This window comes from Alligator mississippiensis, chromosome 7 (assembly GCF_030867095.1).
Source record: "Alligator mississippiensis isolate rAllMis1 chromosome 7, rAllMis1, whole genome shotgun sequence".
Classification (NCBI taxonomy): Eukaryota; Metazoa; Chordata; order Crocodylia; family Alligatoridae; genus Alligator; species Alligator mississippiensis.
The window spans coordinates 1,978,251-2,002,538 of record NC_081830.1 but is presented as its reverse complement, the minus strand read 5'-3'; the positions used below and the strand labels follow the sequence as shown (position 1 = coordinate 2,002,538).

General features: G+C 49.0%; 1 protein-coding gene across 1 annotated transcript; it reads left to right on the top strand.

Annotated features, from left to right (window-relative positions):
- Nucleotides 1-12,944: 12,944 nt before the first annotated feature.
- Nucleotides 12,945-23,171, top strand: LOC109285390 (RING finger protein 112). Its single transcript, XM_059731305.1, has 11 exons — nt 12,945-13,150; nt 13,652-13,780; nt 15,088-15,192; nt 18,317-18,403; nt 19,163-19,247; nt 19,665-19,795; nt 20,181-20,234; nt 20,962-21,054; nt 21,484-21,702; nt 22,648-22,719; nt 22,950-23,171. Exons 1-11 carry the CDS (start codon nt 12,962-12,964, stop codon nt 23,169-23,171), a joined length of 1,386 nt encoding a protein of 461 aa, XP_059587288.1. The 5' UTR covers nt 12,945-12,961.
- Nucleotides 23,172-24,288: the final 1,117 nt, after the last annotated feature.

The following is a 24,288-nucleotide window of genomic DNA, read 5'->3' as shown; positions in this document are numbered from 1 at the left end:
TGGTTCTTATGGCGATTTCTGTAAGTGGAAACCTGCCAGGAGTTAGGAATTACGTATAGACAAGTTGCATCTAAAAAGGGTCACTGTATCCAGTCCCTGTAAAGACTCAAGTTGCTTTTGTTTTCTCAAAGTTTATTCTGACTTGCTTGTGCAACCCCCCAGGCCTCCCCCCTCGGATCAATAAAGGGGTTGGGTTACATCCTGCATTGTTGGGCAGTGAAGTTTTTCTTTTTATTTTCCCCTCACTTCTTCTTGATGCTATCTAGGGGTGCTTCAGGCTGAAAGAAGCACCCAGAAATATTACTGTGGGCAAAGCACCTCCTAGGTTTGCGTGCCCCAGGCTTTGCAGAGCCCTGCCAGAGACCAGTGCCTGGGTGGTGGCACCATTACCCTAGGCTCACGGGGTTCTCCAGGAAACAGGACAGCCAGCTGTAGGTTCCCCGAGGGAGACCCTAGAAGCAAGGGTTTGGACCTGGCACAGTGAGGTGTGTGTCAGCATAGTAGCATCCCCTACTGTGTCACCACACAGGACATTGGCCTATCAGGGCTCCTCACTGCCACAAAGCAGCAGGGGGGACAGACACAGCTGGACCCACGTCCTGCTGAGCAAAGGGGGCAGGAGAGATCAGATTTTCCATGATAAAAAAAGCAACACAACTTACAAGTACTTATCATTTATTCAATTATAGTGATTGAGGCACTGGCAGGCTTCCAAATTGCTTTAACATTGTAAATATATCAATAAAACGTTGTGTTCAACTTAAACCTATGTATATACTGGTGTTTCATTTGAATTGTGGAAAAAAACAGATGGGGGGGGGGTTAATTGAAGAATTTGCTATTTTTACACAGTGAAAACCAGGATCCCTGAATACCAGCACATCATAAATTAACATTAGCTTCAATTCAATTCAAACATTATCTTAACTGGATGCATCTACATGAAATGCATACTGTGCAGTAGCCTAATACCATTGTGCAGTAGGAAGTCGGGGAAAACCCATGTAGCCTAATACACACTTGCCTGTTAGTGGCACAGTAGGTGTCACTAATAACCCATATGTCAGTGCTTCTGCACAGTAGCACAAGTTACTGAGCATTGAGGGAGTACTTAGTTATCTGAGTACTAAACTTAATGCACACTAACTACAGCACATTAATGAACGTGTAGATACTCCCACTTGATCTATACTAGGTTCTGTCCAGTACTTTAGTTAGTGCTACACCTTTTTTAGATCCTGCAGCTTAGGAAGGGTAATTTTCACATGCATGGCACTGGTTGCAAAGCACTTTTTGAAAGCTTTAATAATGGTTTCTGACGATATCTTTCCCCAAGAAGTCAGAATCCATTGACTAATCGGAGCTATGGTTGGCTTCTTAATCTTCATGGTAATGTTGGATTTTGCACTTAACCTCAGTGAAGAGTTCTGATAAATTAACTTTATTATGCTAGAGTCAGCAACTTGCTGGCTTAGTTCCTTTCTTAAAAAAATATCCACTCTTAGTTGGGGGGGGGGACAAAAAAACACCCAGACACTACTAGCCAAACAAATTAGTATAATGGAAAAAAAGATCAAATTTTTATCAATAAGTCAAGTAGTAAAAGAACAAAACAAAAAGCAAGTACAAATATGCCCTTTGCAGTATCAACTCCTAGTGAAAGAGAAAGTGAGCTAACATGCATGAAATACAGCGGCTTACTCAAGGCAAAGTTCTGCTTCCCTCATTAAATATCTCTCTTGTAGCTACCAGCAAAGCCTTGGCTTACACAGCCAGAAACATGGAAGGATTTTACTGCACATTAATGTCCACTTTAATGCACATTAATGATGAAATTTTATTGCACTTTTACATGACCAGTTGTCATATGTATTAATTTAAATGTCATTTTTGCAGCTTACATGTATTTTAGATTCAAGTTCTGTTTTAGTAGAATAGGGTCCCCCAGGTATGGGTGCAATTGTCTGAAGTAAAACAGCATAGGGTTCTCTCACCTGTAGGTCCAATAGACTAATGGATGGTACACTTTCCCAGAGAGCAGACAACCTGACTTCTAGGCCAGGAGAACATTGAACATGTAGACACCTGCCAGAATAACTTAACGAGCATTAGCTTAATATGCATTTAAATTTAGTAGATGCATGTGTAGAATGAATAGGCAAGAATAGAGGTAGTTTTTTCTCCCCTCTGATAATGCAGCTATACAGGTGTATGTTGTAGCTCTATACCTGGCTTTTAGGCATGTAAAGGCAAAATAGGATTTGGCCTGCTACTCTCTTATGTTTTCATTTGAGTAGTAGTGCACCTTCATCTTCCAAAGACAAATGTCTTAGATGGTAGAAGTAACTGGAAAAGGTAATGGGTAAATGTCTATGTCTCCTGTGGAGATTGAGGTTCAGCTGCAGCTCTGGTCTGGTGGGGGACACCTGGGGGGACCAAGCAGGAAGCAAAGGAGGTAGGAGGGACCTCCTACTGCTGTTTCTGTCTCCAGCCGACCTGTGGGTGGGAGAAGCATCAGAGCTGCTCCTGCCCCACTCCAGCCAGGAGCATCCCCATGGGTAGCTGAGCTCACTGGCCACAGCAGTGGATAGGTCCCTGCTCACAAGATGTAGGCTGCTATGGGCAGAGCACAGCAGGGTGTTTGGTCAAGCTAGTTGAGCTGACCAGTTTTACTTTTGCTGCTGGCTTTGGCCAAGGACCCACGGCTCCGGTGCCTTGCCTCTGTTGCAGCCAGGTTAGTAGGCAATACCTGGAGGCCACCCCAGGTTTGTTAGCGATGCAAAAGAAGTTAAACAAGTAAGCTAGCACATATCTGTCTTCCAGTGGTTCTTCCAGGCTTCACCTTCTGCTTGCCTCTGATCTTTCAGAGGCGTTGCAGAGCCTGCAGGCTCGTGCAACACAGCAAACGATCAAGCAAACAAATGGAGACAAGCCGTGCTCTGGGCTCTCCAGGTGGCTGCTTAACCCCAGGTAACTCCAGGCTCCAAGAATCCTGCTCCTTGGCTTGGTGCAGGCTGCTTTCAATGTCTTTTATCCTTCACCCTCTGGGCTCACATGGCTAACCCTCTCTCACTCCCTATACCTGTGTCAACTCCCTTGCTGAGGGACTCACTACATCCCAGGATCTGGTTACCCAGCCTTCAGTGAGTTGTCCCAGGCCTGGTGTGGGCATGCAGAGGTGCTTCTGGGGTGTGGGGCTGTTTGGACTCCCCCGAGCCCCTAGGAACAGAGCAGGGCCCTGTTACATGGGACTCTCCCTGGTTTTCCCCTACCATCTCTCGGGCTCCAGCTGCATGGAACAGGTATTCTGGGTGTTAGGTTTGGACAGGATTGGAAGGATGGACACTGCAGATGTACATGCATACTGCTACCAGTGCTTGCTCCCTGCTAGCAAGGAACACCTCTGGGGGCCAGGCAGGGAACAGGTGCCCACAGTAGCTCTCCATGGCTGAGCCAGCACCTCTGCAGCTGCACCTCAACCTCCAGCTGGAGTGGGGCAGGAATGGCTTTAGAGCTCACCCCACCTCCGAGTCAAACACATTCATAAATGTGCCTTAGATATTGCACATTTAGCTTAGTATTTGCTTAATAAAATACTAACTAAACGTGCAGTAACTAGAGTTACTGCACAGTAGCGCTGGTGCACAGTTGTTGTTTTTTTTTAGTGCTTCTTACTGCACATTAGCCTAATAACACTGGGCAGTAGGCTATTAGCATGGCTTTTGTCCACCACACTACTGTGCAGCAGGATCTCTGAGCACATTCGTTAGCAGATTTCCAAATCACTTACTATTTCCCAGAAGCTGCTTTAGAAGAAAAGGGAAATAAACCCAAGGGTGGTTTACAGCACAGAGTAATTTGGGGTGGGGCAGGACAAATATGATAAAAGCGAAGATGATAGTCCACTTCATATTTATACATGATACATTTACTTTTACTTACATTAGTGAAAGGCAGGTTCAGTATGTGGGAACTGTCAGACGTTGTTCAGGAATTCAGCTGCTTTTAAGCCCAAGCAACCTGGGTCCTTTATTGGACAGGGACAAAAGAGAGCAAAGCAAGCTCTTTCACTGCCATCCACCAACCTAAGCAACCAACCTCTTAGGAGTTTCTAGGTCTTCTTAAAACTCAGAAGTCCTCCACGGGTGTCTTTCAAGCTCTGGCAGGTCTATGGGTGCCTGGCTGGCACTACTCCAAGGCAGTGGTCACCACTCGAGTCTCTTTTAGCTCTATTAGGGCTCTTAATCGTGGCCTCCAGCCTCCCCACAACCATGCCTGTGCTTCATGGGTGTCGCTCTGTTGCTATTTACCATCATGTATAGGCTTCAGCCTTCTTGGACCTTGTCTGCAAGTTACTCTGGTTGTAGACTAGGTCCACCAGCTCCAGCCTGGCCTTTCAGTATCAGCTTTTAGTCATTCTCCAGTCACCTATGTTGCCCCACTGGTCTCAGGCTCCAGCCCTCTTGGCCCCTGCCTGTCTGTCCTCCACTCTGGACCCAGACTCTGGCCTTCTCAGACTGCCTTTGTTGCCCGTCTCTCAGGGTCAGGCTCTGGCCCCCTTGGACTCAACCTGCTTCTGTCTCTGGCGGGGCTCAGAACCTAGTATGCCCCTCAGGCACCCCTGTGGCCTTCCCTCCATCCCTACCAGACACAAGCACTCCTCTAATATAAAACTAAAACAAAAATGCAAGCAACTACTTTAAATGCAAACACTCAAAGCTCACATCTGGGTCATTATGCCACTGCCAAGCCACCTGCCCACTCATAGAGTTCTTAAACTTTCAGGCTGGAAGCAACTTTGGAAGATCATCGAGTCCAGCCCCCTGCCCCAGGGGCAGGAAGTCAGCTGGGGTCAAAGGATCCCAGCAAGATAAACATCCAAACATTTCTTAAGAGTCCAGAGTAGGTGCTTGGACCATGTCTGAAGGGAGTCTATTCCAGGCCTTGGAGGCTCGGACGGTAAAGAAGTTTTTCCTTATGTCCAACCTAAAACCATCTTGGAGGAGTTTGTGACCGTTGGACCTTGTCATCCCTTGGGGTGCTCTGCTGAACAGATGTTCCCCCAGATCCTGATGCACCCCGCTTATGTACTTATAGGCTGCTGCCAGGTCACCCTTGAGCCTGTGCTCACTGGCTCTCTCAGCCCTGGGAGTACCTGAGATCTCCTAGGAGTGAGCACACCGGGGAGGCACTCATACTTTCATAGATGTTAGGGGCTGGAAGGGACCTTACAGATCATCAGGTGCAGCCTCCCTGCACTTGGGCAGGGAAAACTGCTGGGATCAGATGACCCCAGCCAGATGGGCATCAAGACACCTTTTGAAGATCGCCAGGGTGGGTGACTGTACCAGCTTTATGGGGAGCCTGTTCCAAACACTCGGCACTTGGCTTGTAAAGAAGTTTTTCTTTATGTCTAGCCTGAAGCAATCTTCAATCAGTTTGTCCCCGTTGTTTCTTGTCCTCCCCTGGGGGGCCTTGGTGAATAGATGCTCCCCCAGACTCTGATGTACACCCCTGATATAGGCTGCCACCAAGTCCGCTCTGAGTCTCCTCTTCTCCAGGCTGAACAGTCCCAAGTCCATAGACTATACAAGGAAGGAATGGCTAATGCTTATTTCTCTACCATGTGGGTGTAGGAACTTTTAACTGTGCCCCACCAGAGCTCTGGGAAATGTCACTACTCTGTTCATTTTGATGGATGTTCTCAACCTCCCGGTGTTAGTTTGCCCGCTTGCCTTAGTTATGCTCATTAGCAGCATGAGGTGGGAATGGAGATGGTGGAGGAGGTAATCTCTTTATTCCTCTTCTCTTTTTATTTTTAAAGTTTAACTCGGGAAAGGTTTTTAAAAGGTCTTTGAGCAACTGATATCCCATCTCAGCAGTTGTTCTCTTAAAAGGAAGAGAGATCTGGAACCAACTTCCCAAGGAAGTGGTCCTTGCCCCTACCTTGGGCGAAGTCAAGAGGAGGTTGGACGATCACCTGTCTGGGGTCTTGTGAACCCAGCATTCATGCCTGCCTGTGGCAGGGGGTCAGGCTAGATGATCTGTTCAGGTCTCTCCTGACCCTAGCTACTATGAAACTATGAAGATCTAGCTATTGCTTAATCATGGGATCATAGGAAAGTAAGGCTGGAAGAAACCTCAAGAGGACATCTCCTCCAGCCCCTTTCTCAAGGCAGGACATGAATGAATGCCAGAGGTGGTGTTAGTCATGTGGGACAATAGGTAGCACAATAGCTAAGGACAGATTTGCATGAAGGAACTGAATAAATGGTCACTGGGTTTGAACCAGCTACAGGGAGCTGAGCTAGACCTCCGAACCTGGGTTCTGAGGTTTTCTTTCCTGAGAAAGTAATACAAACAAGGAGGCAAGCGTCTGGTTTTCCTTTTATTTATAATTCAGCACTCCCAGGCAAGGGAGAGCTAGCAGGGGAAAGTTAACTCCTCTGAGCACCTGAGTTATAGTTAATTAGGTTTTAAGAAGTACACCTGGGACCTGGTGAGTTGCCTGATCAAGAACTGCGGAGGCTTGCAAGTAGACATCTCATCACCCAGGCCCCTCCAATACCTGTGAGAAGGAAGACGGGTCACTTTCTTGAACGTTTCAGTCTAGACAGGTTGACCACCAACCCTTCTCGGTATCAGCCACTGAATTGGGCCAGGGAGAAGCCAAGACCCAGTGACTCCCACTGAGTGTCAGCGTAGAAGGATGGCTTATCACCTGAGAGGAAAGGGGTAGGGTATAGGGGTGGTAGAGCCCTGCAGAAGACCAACCCTCCTCAGTACAAACATCACTCTAGGCACCATCCATAGTCCCAAAGAACTGTGTAACATCAAGCTGTAGCAGGCAAGAGGGAGAGAAGATGAAGCAGAGGATCCAGTGATTACAACATGATGAAAGGAAAACAAGCGGACCCACCCAATCGCAGTTTGCCATATTGCTCTCTAAAAGATTAGGTGCATGCAACTGCCCAGGGTTATCCCATACTGCCTCCTCCACTTGTGTATTTTATTAGACCAAATAAATAGTAGCAACAAAAAATGTTTCTTGGCAAGCTTGTGGGTCTAAGCAACCTTTGTCAGGTGGAGGAGAGTTCAAAAATTGTAAAAGTTCTCCAGGTAGGAAAGAAACTTTATCTTGCACAAAGGAAGTAAAGGATGGTGTGGTTCCTGTGGGTTTCAAAGTTCATTTGTGAAACAGTTGCTCTGTGAACATGCAAATTAGGCAGCTAAAGCTCCAGCAGTTTTGTTCCCTGAAGGTGTTAGATGTCCAGCAGAGAGCTGAATTGTGTGTATTTCCTGTTTAGCAATGAAGTTTATATTTCTAGATGGCTAATTATGATATCTTCCATGTTTCAGGGATGTCACTTATCATGTTGATCTAAAAAGCAAAGGCAGACAAAACTTTTGGGCTAAAGGCAGTATCTCTTATTAAACCAACTACATTGTAGCAAAAAAAAAAATCCTTCTTTGCAAGCTTTTGGGTCCAAGGACTCTTTATCAGGTGGAGGAGAGTTCAAAGATTGTAAAAGTTCTCCCAGGTGGAAAAGAAACTGTATACGTGTGTGCATGCATGCATGTCTTGGTATAACTAGTACTGCCCCTTACCAGCTAGGATCTTAACTCTATGCCTGTTTCTGGGCATGGACACACATAACACTTAGACCATTTAAAACATTGTTTAAGCATGCAATGGATACACATATTGACCCATTAAACTTGTTTAAATCCACTTGGAATTATTCAAAAGTGTACCTCAACTATTAGGTACTCTTTTGAACTGGTTCACAATGCACTTTTTCAGAATTATGTGTGGATACCATACTGTTCATCATATGGTCTGATCCCACACTCCACAACCCCCATCCACCCCCAATATAAACTACTGCCTCCTACTTTTTTTTTTTTTTTATTGGCAATTGTTATCCCTGAGCTCCCTCGCACTGCTTGTTCAATAAAAGTTTCCTCTCTAAACAAGCCATATCCTCACCACCTGCTCTACCATGTTCCCTCATTGTTCCACCACCAGCTCCACCACAGGTCAAAAAATGAATATATTCATTGGGTGCAGCTACACGAGACACTTACTGTGCAGTAGCCTAATAACACTGCAGAAGTATGCTAGGCAAAACACATGCTAATATACGGTGCTGTTATTTGTTTACTGTGCAGTAAGCATCACTAAAAACCTGAGTGCTGGCACTACTGCACAGTAGTCTGAGTCACTGCACATTGAATTAAAACTTGGTTATCCGAATACTAAACATAATGCGCAGTAACTATACAGCATTAATGAGCATGTAGATGCACCCACTGTCCCCTACTTGCCCACTGTGAGATGGGCTGGGCTGGGAGCTCAGTCCCACCCCCTGGTATCAGTCACAGTAATTCAGTACCTAAAAGGTGACTATCAGACCTGGAACAGCAGTGCAGTGTACATGAGAACACCTCTGAAACTTGTGAAATGGTTTCTAATTCAAAATAGTTCTTTCATTACAAGTGTCTCTTCTCTGTTTCCATGCTATCCCCTACTCCAGGGGTGGGCAAAATGCAGCCCATGGGCCAGATGCGGCCTGCCAGGCCATTCTATCCAGCCCACAGGGCCCCTAAAAAATTTAGAAAATTAATATTTATCTGCCCCTGTGTCGCTGGTAGGCATTGTAGGGTCTTGGTGCCCTCTTTGTGGGTACCTCACCCCCCAGCGACATCAGGGTGAGACCCAGTCTCGGCGCTGCCTAGATGGTCCAGGCACTGCCTTTTCTCACCTGCCGCGGCTTTGATGTTGTTGCTGGGGAGGCAGTTCCCTGTCAGCGACCTGAGGGAGGGGTCTCATCCCTTGGGTGTCTTCGTGGGGCTCCAAACCTCCCCTTTACCCCATCCTTACCACGTCCTTGGCCTGGGTAGACGCTGTTCCCTGGAGGTCTCCCGCACTGCTCGTCAATCTTCAGGGTCCTGCCCCTTGTCTTTGGGTCAGCTTCTCCTCTTTTGGAGAACTAAACCTGCCCCATCCGGGGCCAACTATAACTTAAACTGAACATCTGGCTCATGCTGGCAGGGCTCCCAAGATTCCCTCTCTTGGGCCCTTGATCCTCTTGGGATACTCATCTGTCCCCTTTCCTCCTAGTAGGCATAGGTACAGGCAATAGTCCTGTGCCCATTTCCTTGGTGTCACCTTCTTGGGGCCCAGCTGACCTGTGATCCAGTTGCCCTAGTCCTTCCGGTCAGCGTCCCCTCCTTCCTCCTTCTGGGGGCTCATGATCCCCCATGCTCTGCCTGCTGTGGAACTGTCCATGGATGCCTGCAAGCTGGAGGAGGCTCTCCCTTGCTCCTGCCAGTCCCCAAGGCCACCTTATTCCTCCGTGGTCGAGGTCCTCTGGCAGGTGCCCAGCTCCTTGCCAAGGCAGCTGGAGTTGGAGCCCACCAGCTCCTCGGCTGGCGTTCCACTCCCGGCTTCCCAGCCCAGCCACAGTCATTTCCCCTCTGCCTTTTGAGCATCCCGCACTGCTCAGAAGCTACGCCCCCAGCCTTCACCAATGCGCAGGCTCAGGTGCTGCGGAACTGCCAAGCCTGTGCTTGCATTTCCTCCCAGCTGCTGCTCATCCCAGCTCCTAAGGTAAGTGCCAGGGCGTGTTGGTTGGGGGTCCAGGCTTCTTTGGGAGGGCTTCCACCTCCCCTCTCAAACCCCTGGCTGTGGCCCTCGATGGCTTGCCAAAACTCAGGGAGCGGCCCTCTGCCCGAAATAATTGCCCGCCCCTGCCCTACTTGCTGAGGTTATGTGAATACTTATGAGCTAAGGGAAACCCTTGCCACTTGCTATCAGTGACTATAACCAGGGCCAAGCCCTGTAATTAAAGGTTGGGCTATCAGTAGAGTTATAAAAATGCAGAGCCACAGGCAATAAACAACTGGCAGCTAGCAGACAATGGGTGACTGAGAGAACTGGTTTAGGTGGAGAGGGAGCCAAGAGCTATATAAATCCTACACCAGAGACAGAGTTGAAAGTGGGATCTGAGAAAAGCAGTTCTGCGCATTGGAGTCTGGCTCAAACTGTGTCACCAGAAGGCACTTTGTGTATTAAAGCTGGGAAGCAGCACCAGAGACCAAGGGAACTGTGAGCAGGCCCAAGACCACCAGAGCTGGTAGGATCCTGGGGAGGTTTTTGGACAGGCTCCCACATCTGCAAATGAATTGTGGTGGAGTTTCACTCATTGCTGCTTTTGAGCTGTGAGGCATGGGGGTGGCCGAAGGGGTGGATGGAGGCCGCTGAGGGAAGGTGCTGCAATCAAGAAAGGACTGCTAGGGTGTCTATACATGTGCTCTGAGGGTGAAGAAGGCAGCACTTTAATTAGAGAGGCTCCTAGAGAGCTTAAATGTGTGCCTTTCTGTGTGCAAGCTGTCCAACTGGCTTATTCATAGATTTCATCGACTTCTAGAGTCGGAAGAGACCTGGTAGATCATCGGGTCCGACCCCCTGCTCCAGGCAGGAAAGAGCGCTGGGGTGCTCTTTAGTGCACTATTCAAACGACCCCAGCTAGGTGATTGTCTAGCCTCCTTTTGAAGATCCCCAGGGTAGGGGCAAGCACAGCTTCCCTAGGAAGCTGGTCCAAGGACAAGAGCCTTGGGGGACACCACTGCCCACATCCCTCCAGGGAGAAACCGACCCATCCACCACCACTCTCTGGGTGCATCCCATAAGCCAGTTTTTCTCCCACCTTACTGTGAAAAAATCCACATCACAGCTACTCAGCTTGCTCATAAGAATTGGGTGTGACACTGTGTCAAAAGCCTTTTTAAAATCCAGGTTAATAATATCTACTTCCACCCCTGCATCTAAGCACTTTGACCTAGTCATAAAAAAAGCCCAGGTTAGCTGGGCAGGATTGGCCTGCTATAAACCCATGCTGGTTGCCCCTTAACACTGTTACCTGCAAATGTGATCATTCATGATTTTTTCTAAGGTCTTGCCAAGAATAGAGGTAAGGCTAACTGGCCTATAATTACCCGGGTCCTCCCCTTCTTGAAAATAGGGACCATGCTGGCTCTAGTCCATTCTGTAGTGGCCCTATGTGACCCTGTGCCTTCTTCCTGCTCCCCATGTACTGAAAGAAGGACTTGTTATCCTTAATCTTTGTTGCCAACTTGAGTTCTGTATCTGCTTTGGCCTTCCCCACTGCTTCCCTGCACGCATGAGCCAAGTAGGTATACTCCTCCTTGGTGCTGCCCCCTGCTTCCACAGCCTGTAGGCTTCTTTTTTCCTCTGAAGGCTCTCCTGGATTTTCTTGCTCAGACGAGAAGGTTTTTTGGTTCTTTTGCCGCCCTTTGCATGTACTGGGATGGTGACCCTCTGTGCCTGCAGGATCAGTCCCTTGAGGAACTCCCATCCTTCTTGGACCCCCATCTCACAGATGTGGTTACCCCTCAGTCCCACCCTAACCAATCTCCTGAGCTCGTTGAAGTTGGTCTTCCAGAAGTCTAGCACTACTGCCCTACTATTTGTCTTCCCCCCCTTACGCCGGATAGTGAATAACTGGTGGTCACTATCCCCTGAGTTACTTTGTACCTGTAGCTCCCCCACCAAGTCCTCCCCTGAGGCCAACACCAAGTCAAGTAAGGCATCTCCCCTAGTGGGACTGTATACCTCCTGTGTTAGATGCAGGTCCTGTATGCAGGCTAAGACCCTACATGAATGGGCAGACCTGGCCGACCTCTCCTCCCAGCAGATGTCCGGATAATTTAGGTCACCCATGACAACTAGGTCTTTTGAGCTTACTGCCTTTGAGAGCTGTTTTAAGAATTGTAGGTCTAACTCTTCCCCCTGGTGTGGGGGTCTGTAGTAGACCCCCACTACCAACTCCCTTTCACCCCTAACCCCTTGTAATCTGACCCATAGGACTTCAATTTGCCTGTCTTCTGTCCCCATCTTTATTACAGAGGATGTATAATGTTCCCTAACACATAGAGCAATGCCCCCCATCCTACTGTTTTCCCCAATCTATCCTGCCTGTATAGCTTGTAGCCTTCAATGCCCACTGCCCAGTCATGGGTAGGGTCCCACCAGGTTTCTGGTAGACTGACCAGGTTGAGATCTTTGTCTGCAAGCAGGACTGCAAGTTCTTCCTGCTTGTTTCCCATACTTCTAGCATTAGTATAGAGACACTTAAGCCCCCTGATAGATGCCCTTAGTATTCCCCTATGCTTGGTGGACCTCTTAGTCCTTACCTGATCATTTCCAGTGTATGGTTCATGGCTTGTCCTATCCAATCTCGTCCTGAACTTGGCAGCCCCATCCCCCAAAGAAGCTAGCTTATTGCGTATATGCCTGTCTGCCTAGCTCTGTCCTGATTCTGTGTGGGTGTAGGGCGTTCATTAATACTCCGGGATCTCCCTTAGGCATACCTCTGACAGGACATGAAACTAGTGAAACAAAGACCAGCCCCTAACTTTGCTGCACACTGGGAATAATCAGCAGTGAGTGTTCAGAGCCCACCCCTGTGAACTGGTCCCGCCCAAGTGCTGAGGTCTAGGTTCCACTTCCCCTTTAACAGCCCTTATGCTCCTTTTGTTTGCCCCTTCCTCCAAGCCTGCAGAATCCAGGGAAATGGAGCAACCTGTCCCATTTGCCTGGACTTCCTGGCTGACCTTCTGTCCATCAAACACAGGCACAGCTTCTGCCAGAGTTGCCTTGCCCAGCCCTGGAGTGGAGTTCTGGCCAAGAGGCTCAGGTGCTCTAAATGCCAGACCTATTTCCCAGGGACCAAATAGTGCTGGACCACACAGAGACCCCTAAAGAAGAGATGGATCCAATGAGAACATATGAACCAGACCAGGAAGTAACCAGGGGCCTTTCCCCTCTAGCAGCCCCAGTCTAGTCACAGGGCAGGGGCATTGGCTAGCTTGGGTATTTCTGGGTCTGATGCAAGACAATCTCTTGTAGATGCAGTGAAGTCATCATCCAGCTACCATGGGCCCACTGCATCTTGTACGTGTGGATGAGAAGGGCCAGCTGGCCCTGGACGAGGGAACCCTAAGCCATTGCCTGGAGCAGGGGAAGGTGGGTGATGCCCCCATCTGCCTGATCTCCATCGTTGGGGAGCAGCACCAGGAGAAATCCATCCTTATGAATTGCCTGATACACCAGCTGCAGAACCAGGTGAGTGTGGGCAGGAGACCCTGAAACTTGAGTACTACCCCTGATATTTTGGGCACCATCTGCCCCAGAAGTTTCCTTGGGATCCCTCCCCCCAATCCTTCTATCAGCATTTACTTCATCCTGAGCCCCAATCTATGAAGAAATGCATGCCCATCCTAAAATGTGCACCCACTCCTCTCATAAACCATGTTTATCCCAAGGAAAGAGCCTCAAGTAATGCCCCAGGATACAGCTGTCTGAAAATGTATCTGCACCCAGCACCTAAAACTATGCCCACCTTCATCTGAGAGTAACATGAAGGCATCTACCCCCATGTCCCCCCTTGGTATCCCCAGGCACCTTCACCCGCCCCCATCCCACCCCAGCTTCATTACCATGCTAAGTAGGAACTGAGTTTGCTTGCCAAAGGATGCCTCTTTGCACCCTCTGAGCATGGCCCAATCCAGCCAAGGACTGGCCCCTGTACTTTCTCTTGTGACCCAACTCTGCTCACCCCTACAGGATGCTGCTTGGATGGGCCAGAAGGACCAGCCTGTAGAGGGATCTGATTGGCAAGGAGGGTACCAAACCATGCGCAAAGGGGTGTGGATCTGGGGTGAGCCCTTCTGGGTCCAGGGCCCACATGGTAAGGTAAGCAGTAACGTGGAATGGGGGAGATGAGGAGTTATAATAACTGTCACTGACTGTCAGACATAGGTCCATCTTGCCCTGTCTCTTCTGTCACACCAGATGCTGAAAAGGGGAGTAAACAGGGGATGACCAGGTTCCCCTTCCCCACCTCTCCCCCCACCTTTTTCCTCTTCCATTTGCAGCCTCCAACATTTAAGGTCTAGTAAGTTCAGAGGCTGCATCCTACATCCCACGTTCAGTATCCACTGATGCACCTCTCCTCCAATGGCTGAAATTGCATCACTCTTTGGGGATGCATAGATGTTGCCCAAGACTCACAGTGGGGGCAGTCATACAGCCCCAAGGAAGTATAGTTGCTCCTATACTTTGTGAGTCTACCTGAGATTGACCCAGTTTCTTCAGGTGGGTTATCCAGTTAGTGATTCTGTTGCCCTGGCAATGCCAATGGTTGGTAAAGGCAAGGACAGCCTTGGCAGTAGTGAGGGCAGTGGGAAAAATGGACAGGAAGGAGTGAAATGGATGGTAAGGGTGATGAAGAAGTCCATGAGGTGTTACACAGGCCATTGGAGGGGAAATGCTTCATTAATTCAAAGCACATCCACACAATTAAACCATGCAACTATCCATCTGTCCTTTTAGGTGGTTGGGTTTCTAGTGGACACTGAGGGCTCCCTGGACCGACAGCATAATATGGGCTGCTTGTACAGGTGACACCTTTAACATGTACACATGACAAAAATGTCATTTTGTGTGGCTTAACGGCATCACAGTGTACATGTGCAATATTTTTGGCAGTTTTAAATGACTTTGCGTCATTGCAAATTAAATAATATCTAGATGTAATTTAGTTTGCAATGTTGCAAATTGCAACGATGCAACTGTCAGCTTGCTCCCTGGCCAGGGGAGAGGTGGGCAGGCTCCACAGAAAAAAAGGATCAGGTCCCTCACTGCTTCTGCCTTCAGCAGGCTCCTGTGCCCAGTAGGATGTCTGGGGCCACCTGGGAATGGGCTGGCTTGCCCCTGGGGCAGTACAGGAAGGTGGCAGGAGGGCATCTGGGTTTGCTGGCAGCCAGAGAAGGCAGTGGGGACTGTGCATGGAGCATTGGAGGCCTGGGTGAGCTGCTAGCTGCCAGTTGCTGCCACAGCTTGGTGGTGCCCTATCCAATGCTTCCCCAAGTCTGCCCAGGCTTCCTTCAGTATGTGTCTCCCCATGGGCCAGCTACAAAGAAAGATCTAAGCAAGGCATTAGCTCAGAGCCCACTGCCATCGTGGGATGTGCTTGTCCTTCTCTCTTTCCATCCCCACAGGTGGCTGTGTTCCTAGTAGACACGGAGGGCTCCATGGATCTGCATCACCAATTGGAAACCAGCATCAAGCTCTGTGTGTTCAGCATCTTACTCGGCTCCTACCAGGTCAGTGTACTAAGCTTCATGATATAGTATTAAGAGACTCAGATGAGCTTCAAGGAGCGGGGATGGTAGGGGTGCCATGCTGTAGGGACCGGAGAAGGCAGGGGTCAGTAATGAGCTATGCTGAAGGATACGGGAGGTGCAGTATGTTCAGCATGGGATGCTGTGCTGTAGGAGGCAAAATGGTCTTGCCATCATGGTGGCATTGTACTTCAGGGAGCAGCATGGGGGACTAGAGAAGGGTTGCTCATTGTTTCTTCTGATTACATTGTAGATTCTGAACATTTCTTCAATGCTAAACCAGACAGTTCAGGATTATTTGGAGGTGAGTCCCAAGAGGCTTCCCAGCATTGCAATAGCATGGGGTGCACATTGCTACGTGGGGGAGAACCTGAGAATCCCGGAGGAGGAAAAATTGGAGAGAAGAACAGTTTTGTGGCTTTGGGCCCTTAGCAATGGTTCATCTGTGCGAGGCCCCATCCCAGAGCAGCAACTCCCCACTGAAGGCAGAATCTGGTTTACTGTCTGGATGACTCAAATGTAGAAACTGGGTCAATTCCAGGTAGATCAGCAAAATGTAGTAGCAACTACACTTCCCCAGGGCTGCACGAGTGCCCCAACTGTAAGTGGGGAGACATCTATGCATCTCCCGAGGGTGATCCTATTTACTCTGCCCTTCCTTAGAGTTAATGGGGCCCCACAGCTGCTACCAGCTGTTGTGAAATAGCATTTTGTGTTGAGGTTGCTCTCTCAGGACACCCCACACACTTCTGAACTCTCAACATTTGTTTTGGGGCCTAGAAAGACTGTGGATGGCCAGGGGAGTGCAATAGTTTTGGTCTGGGATGTCAAGCCTCTAGAGAGGGTATGTAGTGGCAATATGGGCAGTTCACTCCTCTACAGCATAGCATTTACACGCACAATTATAAAGAAAAGTGAAAGCCGTATGGAGGAGAGGCTGAGGAAATGTGACTGTTCAGCCTGAAGAAGACAAGACTTAGAGGGGGTTTGGTGGCAGCCTATAAGTACATAAGGGGTGCACATCAAGGCCTGGGGGAGCATCTGTTCACCAAGGCCCCCCAGGGGAAGATGAGGAATAACGGTCATAAATTGCTGGAGGATCGCTTTAGATTGGACCCAAGGAAGAACTTCTTTATGGTTCAAGTATCCAGGGTCTGGAACAGACTTCCCCCAGAGATGATACAAGTACCTACTCTGGAAATATTCAAAAAGTGTCTGGTCGCCCACCTTGCTGGAATCATCTGACCCCAGAAGACTTTCCTGCCCAAGAATGGGGGGCTGGACCTAAAGTGATGACAAGTAACTTGGTATGAACCATGCCGGATCTGATGCAGAATGATCAATTGGCATCAGCCACAGCTGTTCATGGTGGGAGAGGAGTAGGGGGATAAACCTGGCTCAGACCCAGTTCACTCTCCCTCCAGCACCCATTCTCTGCTGCTGTGGGACACAGGAGACTGGGCAATATGAACCTGTGGTCTGACCCAGTAAATGGCAGTTCTTACTGCAAGAAGCTCCCAGCAATCCCAGGCTCTTTAGTCCCAATCCCTTCCCAGCTTGCAGATGTTTGTTAGTCACTGCTACTAGAAATCTTCAGTTTCTTGACTTCTTTTTAACTTTGTGGCTCCCCTAAAATGAGTTCCTCTCAGGCCAGGTCATCCTGGTGATGTGCCCACCTGCCTGGTGCCAGGTCAAGCGCAGTTTGAGCCCGTAGTGAAACAGCTCCAAAGAAAACCCAAGCAGTTCTGCCCATAACCCTACATCCCACCATCTCCTTGGCCTAACTTGAATACACCCATTCCTTCTATACCATTATCAGCGCGCTTCCTCTCCAGAACGTTAGGGGCGTATTGCACCCATGTCCCTATTCATCCTGGGCCCGCATGTGCTATATGTCTCCTATCCCTATGCCAGGTTCCTACTGTAATGATTTGTGTTTTGAGGGATATTGCTGCTTTTCAGACTTGGCTATGGATTATCTAGTTTCTGAACTCCATTGCTGATTTTTCTGATCTTGAAACTAAGTTTTTTGTCTCTTGTTCTTGATTTTCAGAATTGGGCTCTGGCCTTCTCTCTGAAGTCTTTGTTTTCTGGCTTTTATTACCAGTGTTTCATCTCTTGGCTTGGCATTTCAAAGGGCACGTCCTTGTTACCCCAAGAGGTGCCCTGGTGAACAGAGCATCTCCAATCCCTTGCTGCCCCCCCAATTAATTTGTAGGCAGCCACCAGATCCCCTCTCAGCCTTCTCTTGTGGAGGCTGAAGAGGTCCAGGTCCCTTAGTCTCTCCTCGTAGGGCTTGGCATAGATATATTAAAGCACATTAATACTGTGTGTGTGGACTGACTTGGGACTAACTTTACACCCAAGTTACTCCACACATGCAGTGTTAATGCACTTTAATGTCTGCATGTTTGCCTAAAACCACTTAATGCGCATTAAGCCAATGCACGGTAAATGTAGGTGTGCTTAAACGCATGTGTAAATATGCCCAAAGTCTGCTAATGTTTTGTCCTCTTCTTGACTAACTGGGTTCCTGAAGTTTCTTACTGGACTAGCACATTATAATACACACCCACATGTCAAGTCCTCCAGTCCTCTTTTTTGTAAGAAGAGATTGACTCTAGTAGCACGGCCAGGTTTCTAGCCAGACCTTGATGGAGGCCTGTCTCAGATGGCTGGCTTCCCTAGAGTCCATACTCATCCTCCCAAAGTGTTTTCTACTATCAAGCTCTTCTCAGTGTTTTGGATTATGTGGATCCCATTCTGGGGTCCCTTAATCCGTGGATTGAAGTCCTGCAGCCAGTGGTTTGCAGGTGGAAAAATGTCTTTCCATCACAGATGTTTGTTCATGTTGCAAAGGAAGCTGGGAAAACCTGCAGTCTCCACTCAGCTCAGGTAAGCTTCCTTCCCAATTGCCCTTTGGCCCCTAGGCAATGAAAATACCACTCCCTGAATCCTGGTCCTCGTACTCATTTTGCCTGGGGTGCCAGTGGTCAAGTTGGAGGTTGCCTCACCATGGACCCCATTCCATACAGAACTCAGCCACCCACCAGCTACTGATATCCCCTAACCCTAAATAATCTCGCTGTCCTCTGGTCTCTTGCAGAATTTGGACCTGCTGGTCCATGACTATCCAACATCATTTGACTGTGGAGTAGAGGGAGGAAAGAAATATCTGAGCCACGTAATCCAGGTAACCAGCAGGATGGACCACTTTTCTTCGCTGAGAGTACATCTATGTGAGGCACTTTACTGCACAGTAGACTAATCTACTGTGCAGTAAAGCATCACTAAGTAACTGCACGGAGCAGCTACTGCACAGTAATATAAGCTAATGTGCAGTTTTCTACAACTTGTAAATGCAGGTAGTAAATTTACTGTGCAGTAGTGCACTGAGATACCACTAACCAGGAGCAAATTACTCCTGGTCAGCCCAGGCAGCAGGGGGACAAGAACTGGCCCCTGCTGGGCCCTGGCTCCAAAATTGGGATGGGAGCTCCCCGGCTTGATCTTGGAAATAACCCTGCCCTGGCTCTGATCTTGCAGTGGGGGTTGCACAGCAGGCATCTTCCCGGGGCAGGGGTGCAGGTTGGGAGGCAGCACAGCTCCCCCCACCCCCTGGAGCCCAAGCCTGGCCCCAGTGCCCCCTGCCAGCCCAGGGCTGGCACCATGGGGAGTGTAGAGATTCCTCTGGCTTCTGTATGGGAGCAGAGCAGGACAGGAGTAGCCCTGTCCTGAACTGCTCCCATGAGGAGCAAATTTGTTCCCGATGGATGCACATGCAGATGTGCTCCCAGGGAAAGCTTGCAGCACATTAGCATGTGTAGACATACCCCAAATCACACAAACCAGCCCTTGGACATGAAAGTAACATTTTCAAAGGGAACTTCCTTGGTGAGTGTCATTGCCTTCCTCTTGAAAAAAAAAATGTGTTTTTCCTTCTGGTCCACAGGAGCTGGAGGCTTCTCCCAATCACATGTTGACTCTGGAAGCCCTGAAGGCAGCAGGCACCCGCTGTTACCTCATGCCCCACCCTGGCAAGTTCATAAGTTGCAGGAATGGGATGCTTCCTGGTAAAAGACCTTGGCTCTGCTTCCCAGCGTGTTGCATCCCCTTCCCCCACTTAGCCCTGCCACAGTGCTCCTCCTCGTGCTGTCCCTGTGCCACAGTCTCCAGGTTTAGGGTAGAGAATTAACTCTGCTGCTCTGTCCACAATGTATGGACTTGCCCAAGCATGGGATGGCTATGGAAGTCCTATCCCTTTGCAGCATACTGCTTTCAGGGTAGTCTGGGGTCCCCAGGTAATACATACTGACTCTGTCATTTCGATAAAACTGTTCCCTCTCCCCTGGCTGATGACTCCTTTATGCATCCTTTCACATTTCTCCCTGTTGTTGGAGTGTAGGACCCTGGTTAGGTCCATCCAGACACCTGGGTCCTTTTTCTGGTTGCAGACACGGACAAAGACTTCAGGGAACACCTGAGGGACTACATCGCTTCCCTGACGAGCTCAGCAGGGACACACATCTGGAAGGACCAGAATGGACAAGTGCTCACGGGGAGGAAGCTGGCAGAGAAGATCAGGGTGAGAGATCATCTTGATAGGCAGGTGGGACAGAACTTGGGACATGGGTGGGAGACCAATGAAGACCTTTCAGGAAGTAGTACAGGAGGCTCAGGAGGAGATGATTTTACCTTACACTCATTACATGTCCTTGTCATGTAGTGCTGAGGTGAGGGAAACTGTGCAGCAGGATAGTGTCCCCCTTTGAGGGCACTGTGGTGTAGGGTATGGGAGTAAAATCTTGGATGGGAACCTTGTTCTCTAGGAAGCAGCGTTTCAGTACTAGGTGAGTGATGCTGGACCACGTCCCATTGCAGCTACTCCCCAGCTAAAGTTTGCTCTGGGTAGCTCTCTCTCAGGACAGCAAATTCTGACTTGGTTCACATGGGGATTTATCTCCCTGCAGACTATATCCAAATGCCTGAAGGACAAGCACTATGACTTTTCTGCTCCTCTAAAGGTATTCGTTCCTCCTTCCTTCATTTGCTGTGGGGGGATTGTTTTTCATCCGTCGAGGCTAAGACCTGGCTAGACAAAGCCTTGGCTGGAATGATCTAGCTGGGGATGGTCCTGCTTGGAGCAGGGGTTGCACTAGATGTGACCTCCTGAGGTCCCTTCCAGCCCTCATTTTCATAGATTTCATAGACATTAGGGCTGGAAGGGACCTCGGAAGATCATCGAGTCCAGCCGCCTGCCCAAAGGGCAGGAAGTCAGCTGTGGTCATAGGATCCCAGGATTTTCTATGATTCTATGAAAGAGCCAATAAGTTGCTGTGTGGGAGTTCATAAAAGATGCATGAAATGAAAGTTGAGAAGTTCTCCAGGTTTCCAAGTGAAAGTCAAAACCTACAGGGCCTAACAGGCTTGTCTACAGCCACCAACTTCTTGATCGGGGCTCTCGCATCCTCCATCTCTAGCAGACAAGGGACTTCAAGGAAGTGTAGGCCAGGAAGTATTCCTACAAAAAAAAAAAAAAAACAAATTGAAAAAAATAGCTGGAGTGACTGAGAGGGGTGGTTAAAGGACGGGGAATCCACCCCAAGAGAAGAGGGGGGAAATGTGAGTTGGGGCCAAGCGGGATCTTTGTTTGGGATGGTAGACAAGATGGATATTGATGGACAGGAGGGGACCCTAACTCCATGGTCATCTGATGGATACCTAGCACCCCATCTGCTCTTATCCACACAGATGGTAAAGGCCTTTGCAGAAATGCAGAAGGAGTTAAATACAAGAACAATAAAAAGTGCCAAGACAAAATATGAGGAATATCTGCTCGAACAAGTAAGTAAATGATGTTTCAGGTCAGGTGTGAAGTGCACCAACTAATCATGGTAAGGAGAATGGCCTTGACACACAAAGGGGATGAAGAGCTGTCATGGGGAAACAAGGACCGGGCTAGCAGGGAAGTAGAAAACAGAGGTGAGGGGCTGGGATACAAGGGAGGTGCTAGGTACAGGAGTCCAAAGATACATTTGTAGGGTTATTTGGCTCAGAGTGAAGGGCCAAGTGTGGAAGGTGCAGTGAGTTGCATGTTGGGAATAAGGGCGCCATCAGGGATCATGATTAATCTGTAGCTGGGATAGCAAAGACCTACTGTGTAGGAGTAAGGGGAACTGGACATACTAGATGCCTCGGAGGGGATCCAAGGTCCCTCTGAAGCCATCTAATCCTCTGTGCCTGTGCTTTCTGACTCCCTCTCTCTCTCATTAGCATCAGGGCCTTGATACCCAGACCATGGACCAGAGCCTGAAGGTGACACTAAATGAGATGAAGCAGCAGCTGGAGACAAAATGCAAAGATTTGTTGCAGGATTGCCAGGAGCAGCTTCTGGGAGAGGAGCCCGAGAAACAGGCTGTCTTGGGGGAACTGAAGAAAGAGTGGTCAAGAAAAGAGAAGGATTTTCTAGATGCCTCTGAGAACAAGTACAAGGTCTTCAAATTTGATTACCATGAAGGCTCTGCATGCTGGGCATGGTGGGCACATCCCGGTGTGAAGAGATAGCCACTACAAGGGTATAGACAGGCTCTGTGTGTAGGCAAAGCACGGATGGAGTCAGGGCTGTGGGTCACCTTGGCAATAGTCTAGGTGATAAGGCCGGGCCATTTTGTGAATGTCCTTCCTCTAGAAGGCAAGAAGCACAAACAGAGCAGGGAAGCCAGGGGCAGGTAAGAAGGAGTGTTAAAATCAGCAGCCACGGGTGGATGGTGTCAAATACTGGGGCTTTTTGCATGGAAGTCATGCGGGGAAACAGAGCTGTCAGAAGAGTAAGGCAGTGCAACAGACTGCATAGGAAGCTGTGGAAACTCTTGCACTGGGAACTCTCAAGAAGTAGCTGGAGAAGCACTGCACAGGATGATTGGGTGAGGGCAGGGAGTGGGGGAAAAGCACGGTTGTGTTTCTACAGGAGTTTGGGACTAGATGACCCTTCAGGTCCCTCCCACCGCTGTGATACTAGGAGGTGGCCATAGAGCAGTCACTGAATAAAAAGCAATAGTAGAGGCCAAGTCAGTGTTGGGGAGGCTGGAAAACCATCTCCATTATTCGGTTGTCTTGGAGGTGGATAAATATGTATGTGTTTTCTTGCAGGGATTAAGGGGCTACAGGAACTCCTAGGCAAGTGAGAGGTGGGATTGTGGCTGCAGTGCATCAGGGACCAGGAGAGGGGGCTTATCCCAAAGGATATATGGGGTCACGGGGAGTTGTAGGAGTGTGGTGCGCCAGTGAGGTATCATGCAGGTGCTTGGTTTTCATGGTGGGGGCGGGCGGGGAGGGGCAATGTAGATCATGGTGGAAGCAGCAGAGTGCTCCTAGGTCCCCCAACAGCAAGGTGATCCCATGAAAACCAACCATCATTATCCCCTCCTCTCCCTACAGGAAGTTGTGGTTTCTGCCAATAAGGCATCTGAAAATGCCATGAAGGAAATGGAACAATTTCTCCAGGAGCAGGTAAGCTGGGTGTGCATTGGGGGACCAAACATGGAGGGAGGCCATCACCAGGATGGGAAGGTACGGGCAGTCAGGGGTGGACTAGGTGGGAAAGGAGCGAAGGTCACTGGAAGAGGTGTGTACGTGAGGGGACTCCTGGGTCCCCCAGCATGCTGACCCTCCCTCTTTGCCACCCCCTTTTCTCTCTTTCTCCCTCTCTCTCACATGGTCATCTGGATTTTGATTTTCAGGCTAAGGTCAAGTGCCTGCAAGTCCCTCCCAGTGAGATGAATGAAAAGCTGAAGGCAAAACGCCAGAAGTTGTTGCAGGCCTGCCAGGAGAAGCTACTGCATGACGAGTCCAAGCCACTAGCCATCCTAGAGGAGCTGGAACAGTGGTGCATAAGGAAGGAGGAGGCTTTCCTGAAGCTCTATAGGGAAAAGTATAAGGTCTTGCTGCTTTATGACTCTTAAGGGCTCTGTGCACTGCTCATGACCAGGAATCTGGATTTTCCATTTCCTACAGGGGGAAAAATAGAGTAACCATGGATTTCCCCTTTTTATCAGAGAAAATGCAGACTTTCCATTTTAGCAGACAAACCCACAGATTGCCTGCTTTTGTAAAGAGCTCTTGCAGGCGGGCAGAGTCCCAGCCTGCAAGAGCCAATTGCAAAGAGGGTGGGAAAGCCCCAACCCTGCCCGGAGGGGCCCAGGGAGGGAGAGGGGGAAATCGGCACTGATGCTTTTAGTCATTCCTAAGGGTTGGGTCAGGATTGCTTTCCTTCTGGAACCTGTAAGGTCAGGGGGGCTTGCAGGGGGCTGAGGGATGAGGGAGGTGTTGGGGAAAGAAAGACACAGAGTGCCTGTATGGCTGCGCATGGAACTTGACCCGACCATGCTCAGCTCCTCCATGTGCAGCTTCGTATAACAACTCTAGAGCTAGTTTCTATCCAGCTTTAATCTGAACATGTAGCAGGGCCCTATGTATCTAGGACTCAAGATGGTCAGGTACTAAGGGACAGTTTTAGGAGAAGAGGCGTGTTAGGCATCACTGGAAGCATCTACACATGCACTTTAATGTGCAGTATTTTATTCTACTGTGCATTAAAGCGTCACAGAAGAAAAGAGTGCATTATACGCTAATGCACAGGAAAATTAGTCTACTGGACATTAAACATTACTAAAAAATTTACCTTTGCTACTGTGCATTAGGGCAGCCGAATGTACCTTTGTGTAGTAACTCATATTAGAGGTACTAATGCTAGACTTAATGCACAGCAGCAAAAGTGCATTAATTAACACGTAGACGCACTCACTGTTGGCAATGGACAGAGACGGGGGCTTACTGCTCCACAAAGAACATACCTACCCACACACCATGTACATACACACTCACCCACAGCCCCTCACAAACCCCACACACACATCCATACACATACCCACACCCTCCTCCATACCTCACATACACAAGCACCCACACATATACACCACGGGCCCCCACCCACCCATATCCCTCACAATATACAAGAGTAAGACTTCATTTTGAGCTATTTATTATGCAATCATCTATATATACATGGAGCAAACGCAC